Below are 12,654 nucleotides of genomic sequence, written 5' to 3'. Positions count from 1 at the left end.
TCTGCGCTGGGACCGTTGCTTGCTTCCGGACGCTGGACAGTGTCGGCCGTCGTTGCGGACGTGTTTGATCGCACCAGCATCGTCCGCGGCTTGCGGGAGCAGCGGGTTCGAGACCCCAACAGGCCTCGCCACGCTGCAGTTTGCGAGTGGCTTGTCGGGGGCAACTGCGCTTGGTAGCATGAACGGCGCAGACCTACAGCAGGATGGGGCCAACGGGGCCCCAGCGCCGCAGCCAACAGCGCCAGACGATGGGCTGGAGAAGACGGGTGCCGCTCCCGCCGCCGGCAGCCCCCAGCAGGGGGCCTCTTTCTCCTCTTTCTCTCGCTCCAGGCCTGCGCCAAAAGTAGTCCTGCGCATGGAGGTTGCCACCAAGCTGCAGGTGAGGTGTCGTGCACGGTTCATTGTGGAGAGCCCATTGCCGACAAAGAACTTGGCGGGCGGCTTTGATAAACATGCCACGCACCTGTCTTGATTTGCAGGCGAGGATCCTGACCTGGTCAGTCATCGCCCTCAACATCGCGTTTGTGGGGCTGGCAGTGGCACTGTTCGCCATTCACAACCAGGACTCTGTGCTGGCCAGTGAGGTGAGGGAGGGCCTGCAGCAGTTGATGCACTGTCCTGGCATGCGCCCGTACCGCGCCCCTGTGGCCTGCGGGCTGTCCTCACGGCAAACAGCTGCTGCTGCACTGCAGGTCCGCAACATGTACTGGGGCCGCCTGGTCATCGCCGCCGTGTGCCTGGGCGCGCTGCTCTTCACCGCAGCGTGGTTCTTTTTCGCCTTTCGTCGAAGCCAGAAGGAGGGGCGTGTGTGGTAAGCCAGGAAGAGGCGCCTGCTCAGCCTGGGCCTCTACTTCCCTGCGACTATACAGCGGTTGCGCTGTCGCTATCAGGCGCCAGCACCCCGTCCCCCGTGCCTCTGCTACTCTCACCCCGCCACCTAATGCTGCCGCAGGTCCAAGCGGCAGCACTACTTTGGATGGACAGCTGGCGGGCTAATGTTCCTGCAGACTTCATATGCAGCCGTGGTTCTGGCTACCCTGATCACTACCGTGGCCCAGCCAAACTGCCAGTACCCATGGATAGCTCTCCAAGTTTTCCAGTTCTTCCAGGCAAGCCGCCTGCCAACCGAGCCTCGGTGCCTGCTGCCAGGGGTGTGTGCGGCGGCAGCGCCCTGATGCGGCCAATCGGCTGATTGTGCGCCGCTGCGTGCAGTGGACCTGCCTGTCCGCTTCCATCCTGTTTTTGCTGGCCAGGATGAAGAACATGGTTCTGTGGCGGGGCCCAGGAGCGTTGGACATGCACGTGAGGCGGAGTGCCCAGCCATGGCCACGCTGGTGTGCATCACAAGCTGCATGCACTGCGTTGCAAGCCGGGGCCATGTGTGGCGTGGCGCCAGAGGCAGGCGCAGCAGCGTGCTCTCACCATGCCGCTAGACATCCGGGCAGGTGCAGTGCATCAGCGAGGCGCAACTTAGGGTGACAGCAGAGCGCTGTCGCTGCTCCCACTTATGTATTTTGCAGCCCGACTATCGGCTGTTAGTGGACCGCCCCTTTGCGGACCAGGCCAAGGCCTACTGGCTCATTACGTCCATCTGGCTGGTGCTAGAGGGTGCCACGATGGCTGGCATGATCCTCAAGGTCGGCTGGGACGGTGGGCTGTCGCTTCCTTTCTGCTGCCCAAAGTGTCACATGACGGCATCTCTCCCCGTGGACACGCTGCCAAATGACTGCATGCTGTGTGCGCTGCGCTGTGCTGCACAGCTCAACAAGATTCGGCGCACGACCATCCGAACGATCACCTGCGACACAGACCTGATGATGATGAGCTGCCCAGCCACCCCCACCCAGATCGCCGCCACCGGTGGGAGGGCCTGGCTGGCCACTGATGTGTGATAGCTGTGTGGTGGTGGCAATGTGGTGGGGTGCCCTGCATCAGGAGAGGAAAGGCCGCGGGCGTGTCCTGAATGCTGCCCACCCCTGCCCCTGGCTCCCCGCAGCCATCTCATTCGTGGTCATCATGGTGTTTGGCATCTCCTGGGTCATCACCTCCCGCCGCGCCCTCAAGGACCATGAGCAGCTGCCCTTCATCCACTACAGGCATGCCCCGTGGTGGTTGGCTGGTGCGGGCGAGGAGTCGTGCACTGTAGCGACCAGATGCCCCCCTGCATCTTCAGTCACCCACATTGGGCCCAGCCACGGGCTCCGCGCCATCCCGTCCACTCATTCCATTCGTGCACCCACTCCTGGCTGCCCGCAGGTCGACCCACATCTATATACGCGTCCAGGCCCGTGTTCTGACCCCAGTCTTCACAGCCGTGGTGATGTCGCTGCTGTTCATGTCTGTGATCCCTACATTTGACAGCAACTGCGTCTCCTCGGCGGACGCCCAGGTGGGCAGGCTGCGCCGGACACCACTGCACTGGCTGCCCCCTGCGCTTGCTGCCGGGGAGACAGCATCACGCACCGCTGGCAGCGCCCGCAGTGGATTGCTGCATCGACCACATCGCATTTGCGTGCCACGGGGCCGTTTGGGTGACGGGGCCCTTAGCCATTGAGCCCTGTGGTGCATGCGGCTTGTGATGCAAAACGAAGAACAAGATTACTCTGCGGCGCTCCCCTGAGATTGCCTGCAGGTCGGCAACGTGGCGACAGATATGAGCATGACTGTTGCGGCCATTGTCATGGCTGTGATGTTCATGCCCAAGGCCCAGGCATTTGACAGCCCCTTGTTGCAGGTGCTTGGCAGCTGCTCTGCTGCCCCCTGTGCCACCATGTTGCTGCATGAACGTGCTCGCTGCTTCTGCAGCATGGTACTGGCTCCACAGCGCAGCTTCACTACTCTTAAGCATGCGGCTCGTTGACCGCTGTTAATCGTTTTCAAACTGGCAAGTTTAAATGGCCCTGTTCTGTACCTGCCTGGCCTGGCCAATCTGCCTGCAGGAGTTCCTGCAAGATTTTGCCTGGACAGAGGAAGGGATGCCTGCCGCCATCGAGGCGCGAAACCAGCGGATGCGCGACTCTGAGCTGGCAACCGACCAGGCAGCCAGCGCGCCCCAGGCAAGCCGGTGCTGCCCTGCCCAGCTGTGCTGAAATGGTGTCGCCGGAGCACTTGCCCGCAGGCAAAACATGCCCTGGGATTCCGCAGCAGGCGGCGCTGGCCGCCACAGTGCCACGACGAGTACTTCTGCTTTCCAGCATATCCTCCTTTCCGCCGCGACTCCCTGCTGCAGACCACTGAGGGGTTCATCACAAACCTGCTCACCTTCCTGCCCGGGGCCGCCATGATGGGCATGGCAAAGATGGCGGGGGTTCAGGACATGGAGAGCGCTGCTAAACAGCTCAGCGAGGAGCCCATCTTTTGCATGGAGACAGGTGGGGCTCCCCTGGGGCTGTGTTATTGTCTTTATCCTTGTTGTTTCTGTGTTTGGTCACTGAGGCGGGCCAGCCTGCCTGCCTGGAAAGCCTGCTCGAGGGCCAGAGAGCCCAGGGTTGGCGCCAACCCCGGCAGGCGCCCTAGCCGTGCATTCCCACCAGCGTCTCGCCGCATCCCCGCTTGCCCCTGCAGCCTGCCGCCTGTTTTACTGGACGCGACTGGCATACCGCAAGGAGGACGATCTGGACTATGAGTTCATCAACGTGGATGCCGCCAAGCGCCTGTTTAACCTGGACCAGCATGCCATGGTGTGGGATGACGAGACCGACACGCATGTGGTGCTCGGGTGGAGCGACTCCCAGGTGGTGCTGGCCTTCCGTGGCACCGCCTCTCTGCAGGTGTGCGCTGCTGCCTGCCGCCGCAACAAGGCAGGGTTGGCCCGCTGCCAGCACACTCCTCCGTCTGGATGGAGCGGGCATTGCAGGCCCGCAGATGCCAGCATGATTCATCCTGCTACCTGCACCTGGTTCCATGTGCATTTTTTATGCATCTTCCCCCTGTGCGTGCTCGCCTGCCTTGCAGAATGCAATGACTGACATCAAGGCTTGGAAGATGGTGCTGCCGCCGCACCGGCGAGTGCGCGGCAGCGTTGTGAAGGTGGGAACCGGCGTGGACCGCCCCCCAAGTCCTTGCTCGCCTCCCGATTATTGTATGCTTTCTGCTCCGCTGGCCCGCTTGCTTGCACCGTGCGGCAGGCTGTGCATGCCGAGTCTGCCCCGCGTGCCGTTCCAGCATAGCGCCAAGGCAAGCCTGCCCTACCGGTGCTGTGGGCTGCAGGTGCACGCCGGCTTTGGCAATGCCTGGCTGAACAACAACTTCAACAAAAAGGTGCTGGAGAAGCTCCAGGAGATCGACCAGGCCCAGCAGGGCACCGAGCCGCTGCGCTTCTGGATCACCGGTGCGGCTGCCGCTGCTGCAATTTCGCTGCATGGTGGGTCTCAAACAGTAGGAGCTCCTGCGCTGACGTGGGTGTTTGTGGGGGCCTGGCCTGTGGCGGCGGGCCATGCAGGGCACTCGCTGGGCGGCGCCCTGGCTGTCCTGGCTTCGGACGAGGTTGCCAAGGCTTTCCCCGACTCCAAAATCACCTGCTACACCTGGGGTGCCCCGCGGGCAAGTTGCCTCAGTGTTAACTGCTGTGGCCTCGGTGCAGCATGCTTTGCATGCTGTGCCGAGGAGCCTGCCATGCCAGAGCAGCTGCCAGGCAGCTTCCGTTCGGCAGCGGCGAGCCGCAGCCTTTTGCGCGCTGGGCTGATGCGGGTTCCGGCTGCCTGTTGACGGCTGCTTGCAGGTTGGCAACGGTGCCTTCACACATGAGCAGGAGCAGGCTGTTCCAGACACCTGGGCCATCCTGGTGAGTGCCTGCTGCCTAGCGGTGTGCCAATGGGTGCTGTCTACCCTTGTATCTTTCTGCTGCACCAAAGGGCTTGCACCCAAAGAAAGCTCTGAGAACTGTGGTTGCTGGGCCCCGGCTGGCTGGCTGCAGAACGGCGGCGACCCCATCCCCTGGATCCCCAAGGGCGGCTTCAAGCGCGGCGGCAAGCGCGTCACGGTCAACGCCAAGGGCGACCTCGTGCTGCGGCCCACCTACTTTGAGACGTCTGTCATGCAGCGCGGCACCAACGCCTCCCACCACAAGACGGGCGGCTACGCGCTGTCGCTGGCAGCCATCTTCAAGGCACAGGTGCGGGGTGGGGCAAGGGCCTCTGCCCCACACCCTGGCTGGCTGGCTGGCTCAGGGTTCCAGGAGGGCTGCTGCCGCAGAGTGGGGCCCGCGACTCTGGCATGGGACACTCAGCTTTGTTTTGCAACAAGCGAACGAGCATTCCACGACTGCCACCACCCTGCCCGGCCTTGCCCTGCCGCCATGCCTGCAGTTTGTGAGCAGCAAGGCGTTCCCTGGCGGCGCGGAGGGCGTGCGGCGCCTGGCGGCGGCGCTGGACCTGGGCTCCACGCTCATTTTGAAGCACATGGACATCAAGAGCCTGGAGGATCCAGCGGTGCTGCCCGTCAGCGTGGAGGTTGTGTCCAAAAAGAACCTCAACTCCAGCAAGAGCTTGATGGACGAGTGCGGCGGCGGCTGCACGTCCCTCTGGCCCTTTGGCAAGGCGGCGGCTGCCTTCGAGGATGGGGAGGGCGGCGGGGAAATTGAGGAGGACGGCGGCGCCACCGACCCTGGCCAGGAGAGGCAGCAGTAGGGCTTGACGACTTAGACCCACTTTTGAATTTTCACAAGTACCTCCCCGACGCTGACACCCGCACCTGACTTTCACCCCTGAGTTATCATTCCCTGCCTTATCATTCACTCGACTGCGTTACGGTGGACAATTGACTGTACTCTTTCTCTAACCCCCATGCCACATCGGCCAATTATGACGCATGCTGCGGTGAGGCAGCGGCAAGCGGCGGCGCCAGGTGGCACATTCCCTCTCTTCCTCCCCCCATCAAACCCAGGCACTCGATCTGAAGCTCAACCCCGTCCCGGACTGGCTCGCCTTACCTGCCACAGCCAGAGAGGAACTTGCCATGGCACGCCACATTCGTTGCCTGCCCGCGGCGCGGCAGGATTCAATGGAGGCCGCTGATACGAGCACGGCTGAGCTGAGGGCGGCGCTCCCTGCGGCGGCCAAAGGGCCCAGCGCCAGCCCTCCAGCGCCCTCGCCGCCACCTCCGCCAAGTGGTGCTGCGGACCGCGGCGCCCCTCAGCAGCTGCCGTTGGACCCCTCATCAGATGGATCAGCGGTGGCTGGAGATGTGGAAGCAGCCGCTGCCGGCCCCGGCCCCGGCGCGGCGGCGGCGCCTCCAGGCGGCAGCCCTCCGCCGAAGCAGCCGAGGGCGCTACAGGAAGAGCAGCAGCAGCGCCGGGCCCGCCGCGTGATCCTGCGTGTGGAGGTGGCCTCTACGGCACAGGCACGCCTCATCACTTGGTCCATGTGGACGCTCAACATTCTGTTCGTGAGTCGCTGCTGCTGCATGGGAGGAGGCCGACCCCGTTAACGGGCTGGCACCGGGCCGTCGGCCCGATATTGCTTGCTGCTGTCCCTACAACGCAGTAGCACACCTTTTGGGTTCTGACGGTGCCTGCAGGTTCTGACGGCAGCGGGGCTGCTTAGCATGAGGGAGACAGATGTCCGAGTGGGCGACGTAAGTCCTCCGCGCTGCCCTGCCACAGCAGGACCATCAGCCCCGACCCAATCGAAGAAAACGATCTCCTTTGACCAAGGAATCGTTCATTTCTTCGCTTCCCTGCAGCTGAGGCCCTACTACCTGGCAGAGCTGATCATTGGCAGCGTGAGCCTGGCCATACTGGTGGCCATGCTCATCTGGTTTCTGACCAGCATCCGCAGGAGCCGGCAGGATGGGCGAGTGTGGTGAGTCGCGCAGCCATCTGGTCCTGCCCGCTCCGCGCTGGTCAGCCTGGGTGCCGCCATCTGGTCCTGACGCTGCGTCCAGCAATTGAACAGGGGCCGGAAGCCGAGGTGCAGCGTGCATCTAGGCTGTCGTGGGATGGAGCCACCATGAGCCTCCCGCCCTCCTGTCTCGCCGCCTCCTGCCTTTTGCCCCTGCAGGACCAAGCGGCAGGGCTACTTCACTCGCACGGCAGCGATGCTGCTGGGGCTGCAGATACCCTACTCAGCCACCTTCGTGGGGGCCTTTGTCGCGGTGCTGACCCGGCCCGACTGCCAGTATCCGTGGCGTGTGCTTGCTGTGCTGGAGTTTGTGCAGGTGGGGCGCGCCTGGCAGCAGCAAGCACGCCTGGCAGCCTGCCTACCTGCCTGCTGTGCCTGCACCCCGAGCCTGATCTGCGCCGGCAAGCTGATGCCGAGGCGTGATCTTGCGCACTGCAGTGGATGTTCTTCTCCTCGCTCATGCTGTTCCTGCTGGCGCGCCTCCAAAACATGACAGTCTGGCGGGGCAAGGGAGCGCTGGACATGCATGTGAGCTGAGCCGCCGTGCCATCTTCCCACTGTTGCCTTCTGATGCTGGCTGGCTGGCTGGCATGTGCTGCGAGTGGAAGGCCAGGGCCTTTCAGAGGGGTAGATACCCACAGTGCCACAGTAATGCTCCATCAGTAAAGCTGTCCCACGTGTCTGCTCTGCTGCAGCCAGACTATCGACTGATGGTCGACCGGCCAGCGCATGAGATCCTGCGCAACCACAGAGTCATCCTAACCCTCTGGGTGGTGCTCATGTCTGCCTCGCTGGGTGGCATGATTGATAAAGTAGGGGGCCGCTCGCCTCCTTATGTGCCTGGCGCTGTCCTGCCTGTGGGGCCACTCGCTTACGGGCGTGGGGTGGCTGCATGTGCCCAGCTCTGCTGCTGCTGCTGGTCCCTGCTTCGCGGTGCAGTTGTTGCGCTACAGTACAGAGGGCAATCTGGAATTTGAACAGGGCTGCGATACGTTGCTGGACAATTGGGAGGAGTGTGGCACCTCTGTCTCCCAGACCACCGTGGCGGGTGCGCTCTGCTGCCTGGCAGCAGCCCCCTGGTCCGCCAGTTGTGCCACGGGTGGCATTTGCTGGCGCCAGTGCCTGCTGCATTTTGCTGGCGCCGGTACCGCGCAGCAGCATTGCCCCACGTGTTCGCCGTTCCTTGCTGGTGCGTGCAGTGATATCCTTCGTGCTGATCCTTGTCTATGTCGTGTTCTGGATTCGGTGGATGCTGCGGGCGCTCAAGGACCATGGGCAGCTGCCGTACAGCCACTACAGGCACGCCCTGCCCTGCTGGCATGGGCTGGCATAATTGCTGTTCTGTGCTGGCTAGCTCGGTCTATGCTGCTGGATGCACCCATCTGCCTGCACTGACACCTGCTCTCGGCCTCCTCTTGCCATCCGCCGTGCTGGCGTGCTGCCTGCCCTCACCACCTGCCCTGCTCTCGCCGCGTAGGTCCACCCTGATCTTTGTTCGGGTGCTGCTGCGTGTGGTCAGCCCCGTCCTGCTGGCGGTGGTGGCCTCCGTGCTCTTCCTCACCCTCATCCCCTCGTTCCGGGACAGCTGCTGGGCGGCGGTAGATGGCCAGATGGGCAACCTGCCTGTGAGATGCGCATGCCAGCTCTGTGCCATGCGCACACAACCAACATCTGCACACACAAACCACACGCCGTACACACAGATTCGGTTTGGAAAAAAACGCATCCTCGTTCATTGGTTTGCGCAGGTGGACATGGCGCTCACTGTGAGCACCGTGGTGATGGTGATCCTCTACATGCCCAAGGCAAAGGCGCTCGACAGCCCGCTGCTGCAGGTGGGTGCTGCAGCTGCGGCCGCCCATCCGACCAGCTACCAGCAGCGGAACGTGTGATCAGAGGTGTTCCCAGGTGCCTGGGCAGTATGTACTGACCTGGGTGTGGTGCCTGCCTGCCTGCCCGCCCACCTGCAGGAGTTCCTACAAGGCTTCAGCTGGACGCTGGACGGCATGCCTGCCGCCATTGAGGAGCGCAACGAGCTGCTGCTGGAGACGGAGGCGCCTCCTAGCTCCGACAGCCAGGCATGGATCCATCGTGCTGCGCCCCCGCCTGCACACTCTGTCCTTTTGTCTGCAGCTGGTATGCATGCCCTCTCACTCCTTTGGGTGCGCTTTCTTGCCCCTCCCCGCCGTGTGCTTGCTGCTGCAGACCGGCGTGACGCTCATGATGAGCCACCTGCATGAAGAGCTGGCGCAGGTGCTGGCCAGGCTGAGGGGCGTGCCAGACATACAGCAGGCCGCCGAGCAGCTGCGGCAGGAGCCGATGTTCTGCATCGAGACTGGTGGGTGTGATGCGTGCAGTCGCGAATGTCTCGCTGTACACTTTCTGCTGCTCAAGTCAGGAGGAAGAGGTGGTGGGGATTGCCAGCAGCGCGAGCCGCGCCGCCTCGAGGCTGACCATTCATTCATTCATGCCGCCTCACATGCTGCTGTTGACCAACCCACGCGCTGAATGTCCTGTGCAGCCATCAAGCTGTTCTATTGGATGCGACTGGCATACCGCCACAGTGACGCGCTCACCAACCTTTATGTGAACGCCCACACGGGCCTGCGCCTGTTCTCTGTCGACCATTTTGGTGGGTGGGGTGGCACAGGCCCCTGTCATGTTCTTGATGCTGCTGCTGCTGCAAGCGGGGAGTGCTGAAAGCTGGCGCCAACGTGGTGGCTGGCACTCCCGGAGTGGAGGGCCTCCTCATGCCGCCCTCTGCGCCCCGCGTGACGGAAATGTGTGCGGTGACCTTCTTGCTGCTGCTGCCCCTGGCTCCTTTGAGTTCGCAGAGACTATTTGGGACGACACCACAGACACGCACGCGGTGCTGGGCTGGAACAAGACGCAGGTGGTCGTAGCCTTCAGGTGCGCTGACTTGCCAATTGAGGCACCCCAGAGCGGCATCGCTTCCTTGCCTGGAGTCGGCGCATCGCTGTGCGGTGCTCCCCACCATGTCGTGCCGACCCGCTGTGCTGTGTGCTTTGTGTGCTGAGCGCGCAGGGGCACCAAGTCGATCCAGAATGTGATGACCGATCTGAAGACCTGGATGTCGCCCCTTCAGCCCAGGCGCAGGCGGCAGGGGCGTCTGGTCAAGGTGGGGGGACCAGCACACACCAATCGACGACATGAGCAAGCTGGCAGCCTGCATGAGGTGGCTAACCCCGAGCCCAATGTGTTAGAAGCGCCCGTTCGTCTCCCCGGGGTCTGGTTGCAGGTGCATGCAGGGTTCAATGGCGCATGGGTGCACAGCGGGTTCAACCGAAAGGTGCTGGATCGGCTGAAGGAGCTGGATCAGGGCCCCACGCCGCTGCGCTTCTGGATCGTAGGTAGGGCGTGCAGTCACAGAGCAGCTGTGCACCGGCGCATGCGCACACTGCCTCTGGTCTCCTGCACTGCACTGCGCACATGGTGCTGTGGCCATGCTCCTGTGTGCCTCACAGCTTTCCGCCTCTGCCTGCCGCCTCAGGGCACTCGCTGGGTGGCGCCTTGGCTGCCCTGGCTGCACTGGAGATCCAGAGGGAGCATCCCAACTCCCAGCTGACCTGTTATACCTTTGGCTGCCCACGGGTGAGTTGGGATTGTTCAGAGGCAGGGCATTTTGCATCTGTCCAGTCCTGGATCGCTGTTTGCACAGGCTACTGTAGCATTTGCATTTCCCTTGTACTCATCGCTCTGCCCCTCCTTCCCTCGGGGCAAATGCGCAGGTGGGCAACCATGCGTTTGCCGAGGAGTTCGATGCTGCCGTGCCCGACACCTGGGCCGTCATCAACGGCCTGGATCCCATCCCTTGGGTGCCCGGGGTAAGCTCCTTTGCTGTGCTGGCTGGTGTGAACTGCAGTGGAGTACACCCTAGATGCTGCACATGTTATGACACCCGCTGCAGCCTTGGGCAGTACAGCATGGCTCTGGTGCCGCCCCTCAGGGCCGCTGGTGCTGCTGCCCTCTGGGCTGCCTTCTCCATGTGCAGGACATGTTTGGGTTCAGGCGGGTGGGCAAGCGGGTGACCATCAACGCCAAGGGCGACCTCATGCTGCGGCCCTCCTACTTTGAGATGTCTGTCACACACGGCGGCACCTCCGCGCGGCACCACCTGGCAGGCAGCTACGCGCTGTCGCTGGCGGCCATCCTCAAGGCGCAGGTGCGAGGCCCTCGGTGCGGCGCCACCCACGCCGGTGCCATCAGGCAGGCCGTCCCGGCAGCTGGCGGGCTGCAATCATGTGGCCAGGTGGAGTCGCAGTGTGCGGCGCGGCAGCCTTGTCTCCACCCTCTGCCTTGCCGTGCCCTGCCATGCTGCAGTTTGTGCCCAGCAAGACGCAGCCAGGCGGCGCGGAGGGCGTAGAACGCCTGGCTGCGGCAGTAGACCTGGGCAAGGCACTTGTGCTGAGCAACATGGATCTGGAGAGCCTGCAGAGCAAGGAGCGGGCGCCTGAGATGCTCGAGGTGCTGGCAGCCAGGGCAGCACGCAAGAACGTGCAGGCAATGCGGGGGGTCAGCGGTGTTGCCGGCAAGGTCGGCAGGTCGGCGGTGGCTGCTGGGCGGGGCACCCTGGGCTGCGGCTTGCTGCCCTGCTGCAGAGGGGCGGCGGACAGTAGCAGCAGCAGCGAGGGCGACAGCGACAGCGAGGCGGAGCAGGCTGCTGGCCAGCAGATGAAGACCCAGTGGCGGCAGCAGGAACGGCGGCGGTGGCGGCGACGGCGGCAGTACATGGATCCAGACACCGGGGAGGGTTCGGCGGCGCCTGGGCCCGCGCAGCCTGCCCACAGGATCAAATCTAGGAAGGAATCCCTGCACACCCAGCGCTACCCCACATTCAAGCTGGATGCCGCGGAGCTGGGAAACCTTGGGGAGGGGCCAGGCGGGCAGCCTGCAGCAGCGGAGGACGCGTCGGCGGCGCCGGAGCAGCAGCAGCCCGCCGCCGATGGGCGGCAGCACCAGGCGCCGCCGCTGTGGCGCCGATCCAGCCTTGGGTCTGTGGAGGGCCTGCGGGAGTGCAGCATGCACAGCGCGCTGTCCCACCCCGAGCAGCTGCCCGACCTGGAGCTCTGATGGCTCGCCCGATGACGGAGCAATCCCCAGCCAACAATCAACCGAAGCAATGGCAGATCATCCCAGCCGGCTGTTTTTCAACTTCAACATCTCAGTCCTCCAGTAATGCTTTGCTCTCGTACCGCTTCCTAATGCCATCACTTTCCTGCACCTCCGCCTTGTATGTTCTCTCTACAGCTCTCATCTATGCAGCACGTTTGATCTTCTTTCGGCCCTGAGCCAGATGCGCTACGCGCCCTTTTGTTGCTAGGCACCCAGCTTGTTACACTTGGGTCGCCAGAGTGGTGAGTATAGCAAGCAGATGCAGGGCTAGTGGGACGAAGCGGAGAGAAAATAGTGGATGGACATGAGGTCCAGCGGCCTACATTAAGCGGCCAAGCGGCGGACAGGGCGGAGACGGTGAGCGGGAGGCGGTGGGAGCGGCAAACGGCGCTTATGCCAAAGCTGACTCTGCCCCCCCCGGTACACACCGAGCGCTGCTGCAAGCAGCCCCGCAGGTTTGTCTGCATGCTGCCACCGCCTGTACCAGGCCCCGCCGCCGCGCTAAAACATCCTCACCTACTGGGGCAGGCTGTCAGGGCAGCTTTGCTCAACCTTCCCCTCGCCTTTTCCGATCGAAATTGGATCATCGGTGCGCAGTTGGGGATGGTGCGCAATTGGAGCGCAGCACAGCACGCATGTATTGATTGGCTCTCCACGCCGCACTCTCTGCCCAACGAGTCCT

The 12,654-nt window shown here is 63.4% G+C and overlaps 2 protein-coding genes across 2 annotated transcripts; both read left to right on the top strand.

Moving 5' to 3' along the window:
• Positions 1–178: 178 nt before the first annotated feature.
• CHLNCDRAFT_140860 (hypothetical protein) lies at positions 179–5,627 on the top strand (the record flags this gene model as incomplete). Its single annotated transcript, XM_005850953.1, has 19 exons — positions 179–379; positions 480–584; positions 693–811; positions 953–1,049; positions 1,213–1,302; positions 1,521–1,637; positions 1,761–1,860; positions 1,997–2,111; positions 2,257–2,389; positions 2,633–2,734; positions 2,940–3,064; positions 3,145–3,371; positions 3,565–3,770; positions 3,955–4,029; positions 4,210–4,330; positions 4,442–4,557; positions 4,721–4,783; positions 4,916–5,113; positions 5,307–5,627. The coding sequence occupies 19 exons, from the start codon at positions 179–181 to the stop codon at positions 5,625–5,627; spliced, it is 2,631 nt and encodes an 876-aa protein (XP_005851015.1).
• Positions 5,628–6,000: 373 nt separating this feature from the next.
• Positions 6,001–11,930, top strand: CHLNCDRAFT_140859 (hypothetical protein; the record flags this gene model as incomplete). The annotated part of the gene is made up of 21 exons (XM_005850952.1): positions 6,001–6,384; positions 6,517–6,573; positions 6,682–6,800; positions 6,999–7,155; positions 7,278–7,367; positions 7,535–7,651; positions 7,779–7,887; positions 8,039–8,123; positions 8,317–8,464; positions 8,588–8,674; positions 8,810–8,956; positions 9,045–9,177; positions 9,361–9,471; positions 9,674–9,749; positions 9,885–9,978; positions 10,099–10,210; positions 10,351–10,451; positions 10,589–10,684; positions 10,852–11,022; positions 11,181–11,401; positions 11,459–11,930. 21 exons carry the CDS (start codon positions 6,001–6,003, stop codon positions 11,928–11,930), a joined length of 3,087 nt encoding a protein of 1,028 aa, XP_005851014.1.
• Between the last annotated feature and the right edge of the window lie 724 nt (positions 11,931–12,654).

The sequence above is a fragment of the Chlorella variabilis genome (assembly GCF_000147415.1).
Source record: "Chlorella variabilis unplaced genomic scaffold CHLNCscaffold_3, whole genome shotgun sequence".
In the NCBI taxonomy this organism is placed as follows: Eukaryota; Viridiplantae; Chlorophyta; class Trebouxiophyceae; order Chlorellales; family Chlorellaceae; genus Chlorella; species Chlorella variabilis.
Note: the sequence above shows the minus strand (reverse complement) of the source record. Positions and strands in the feature narration are given on the sequence as shown.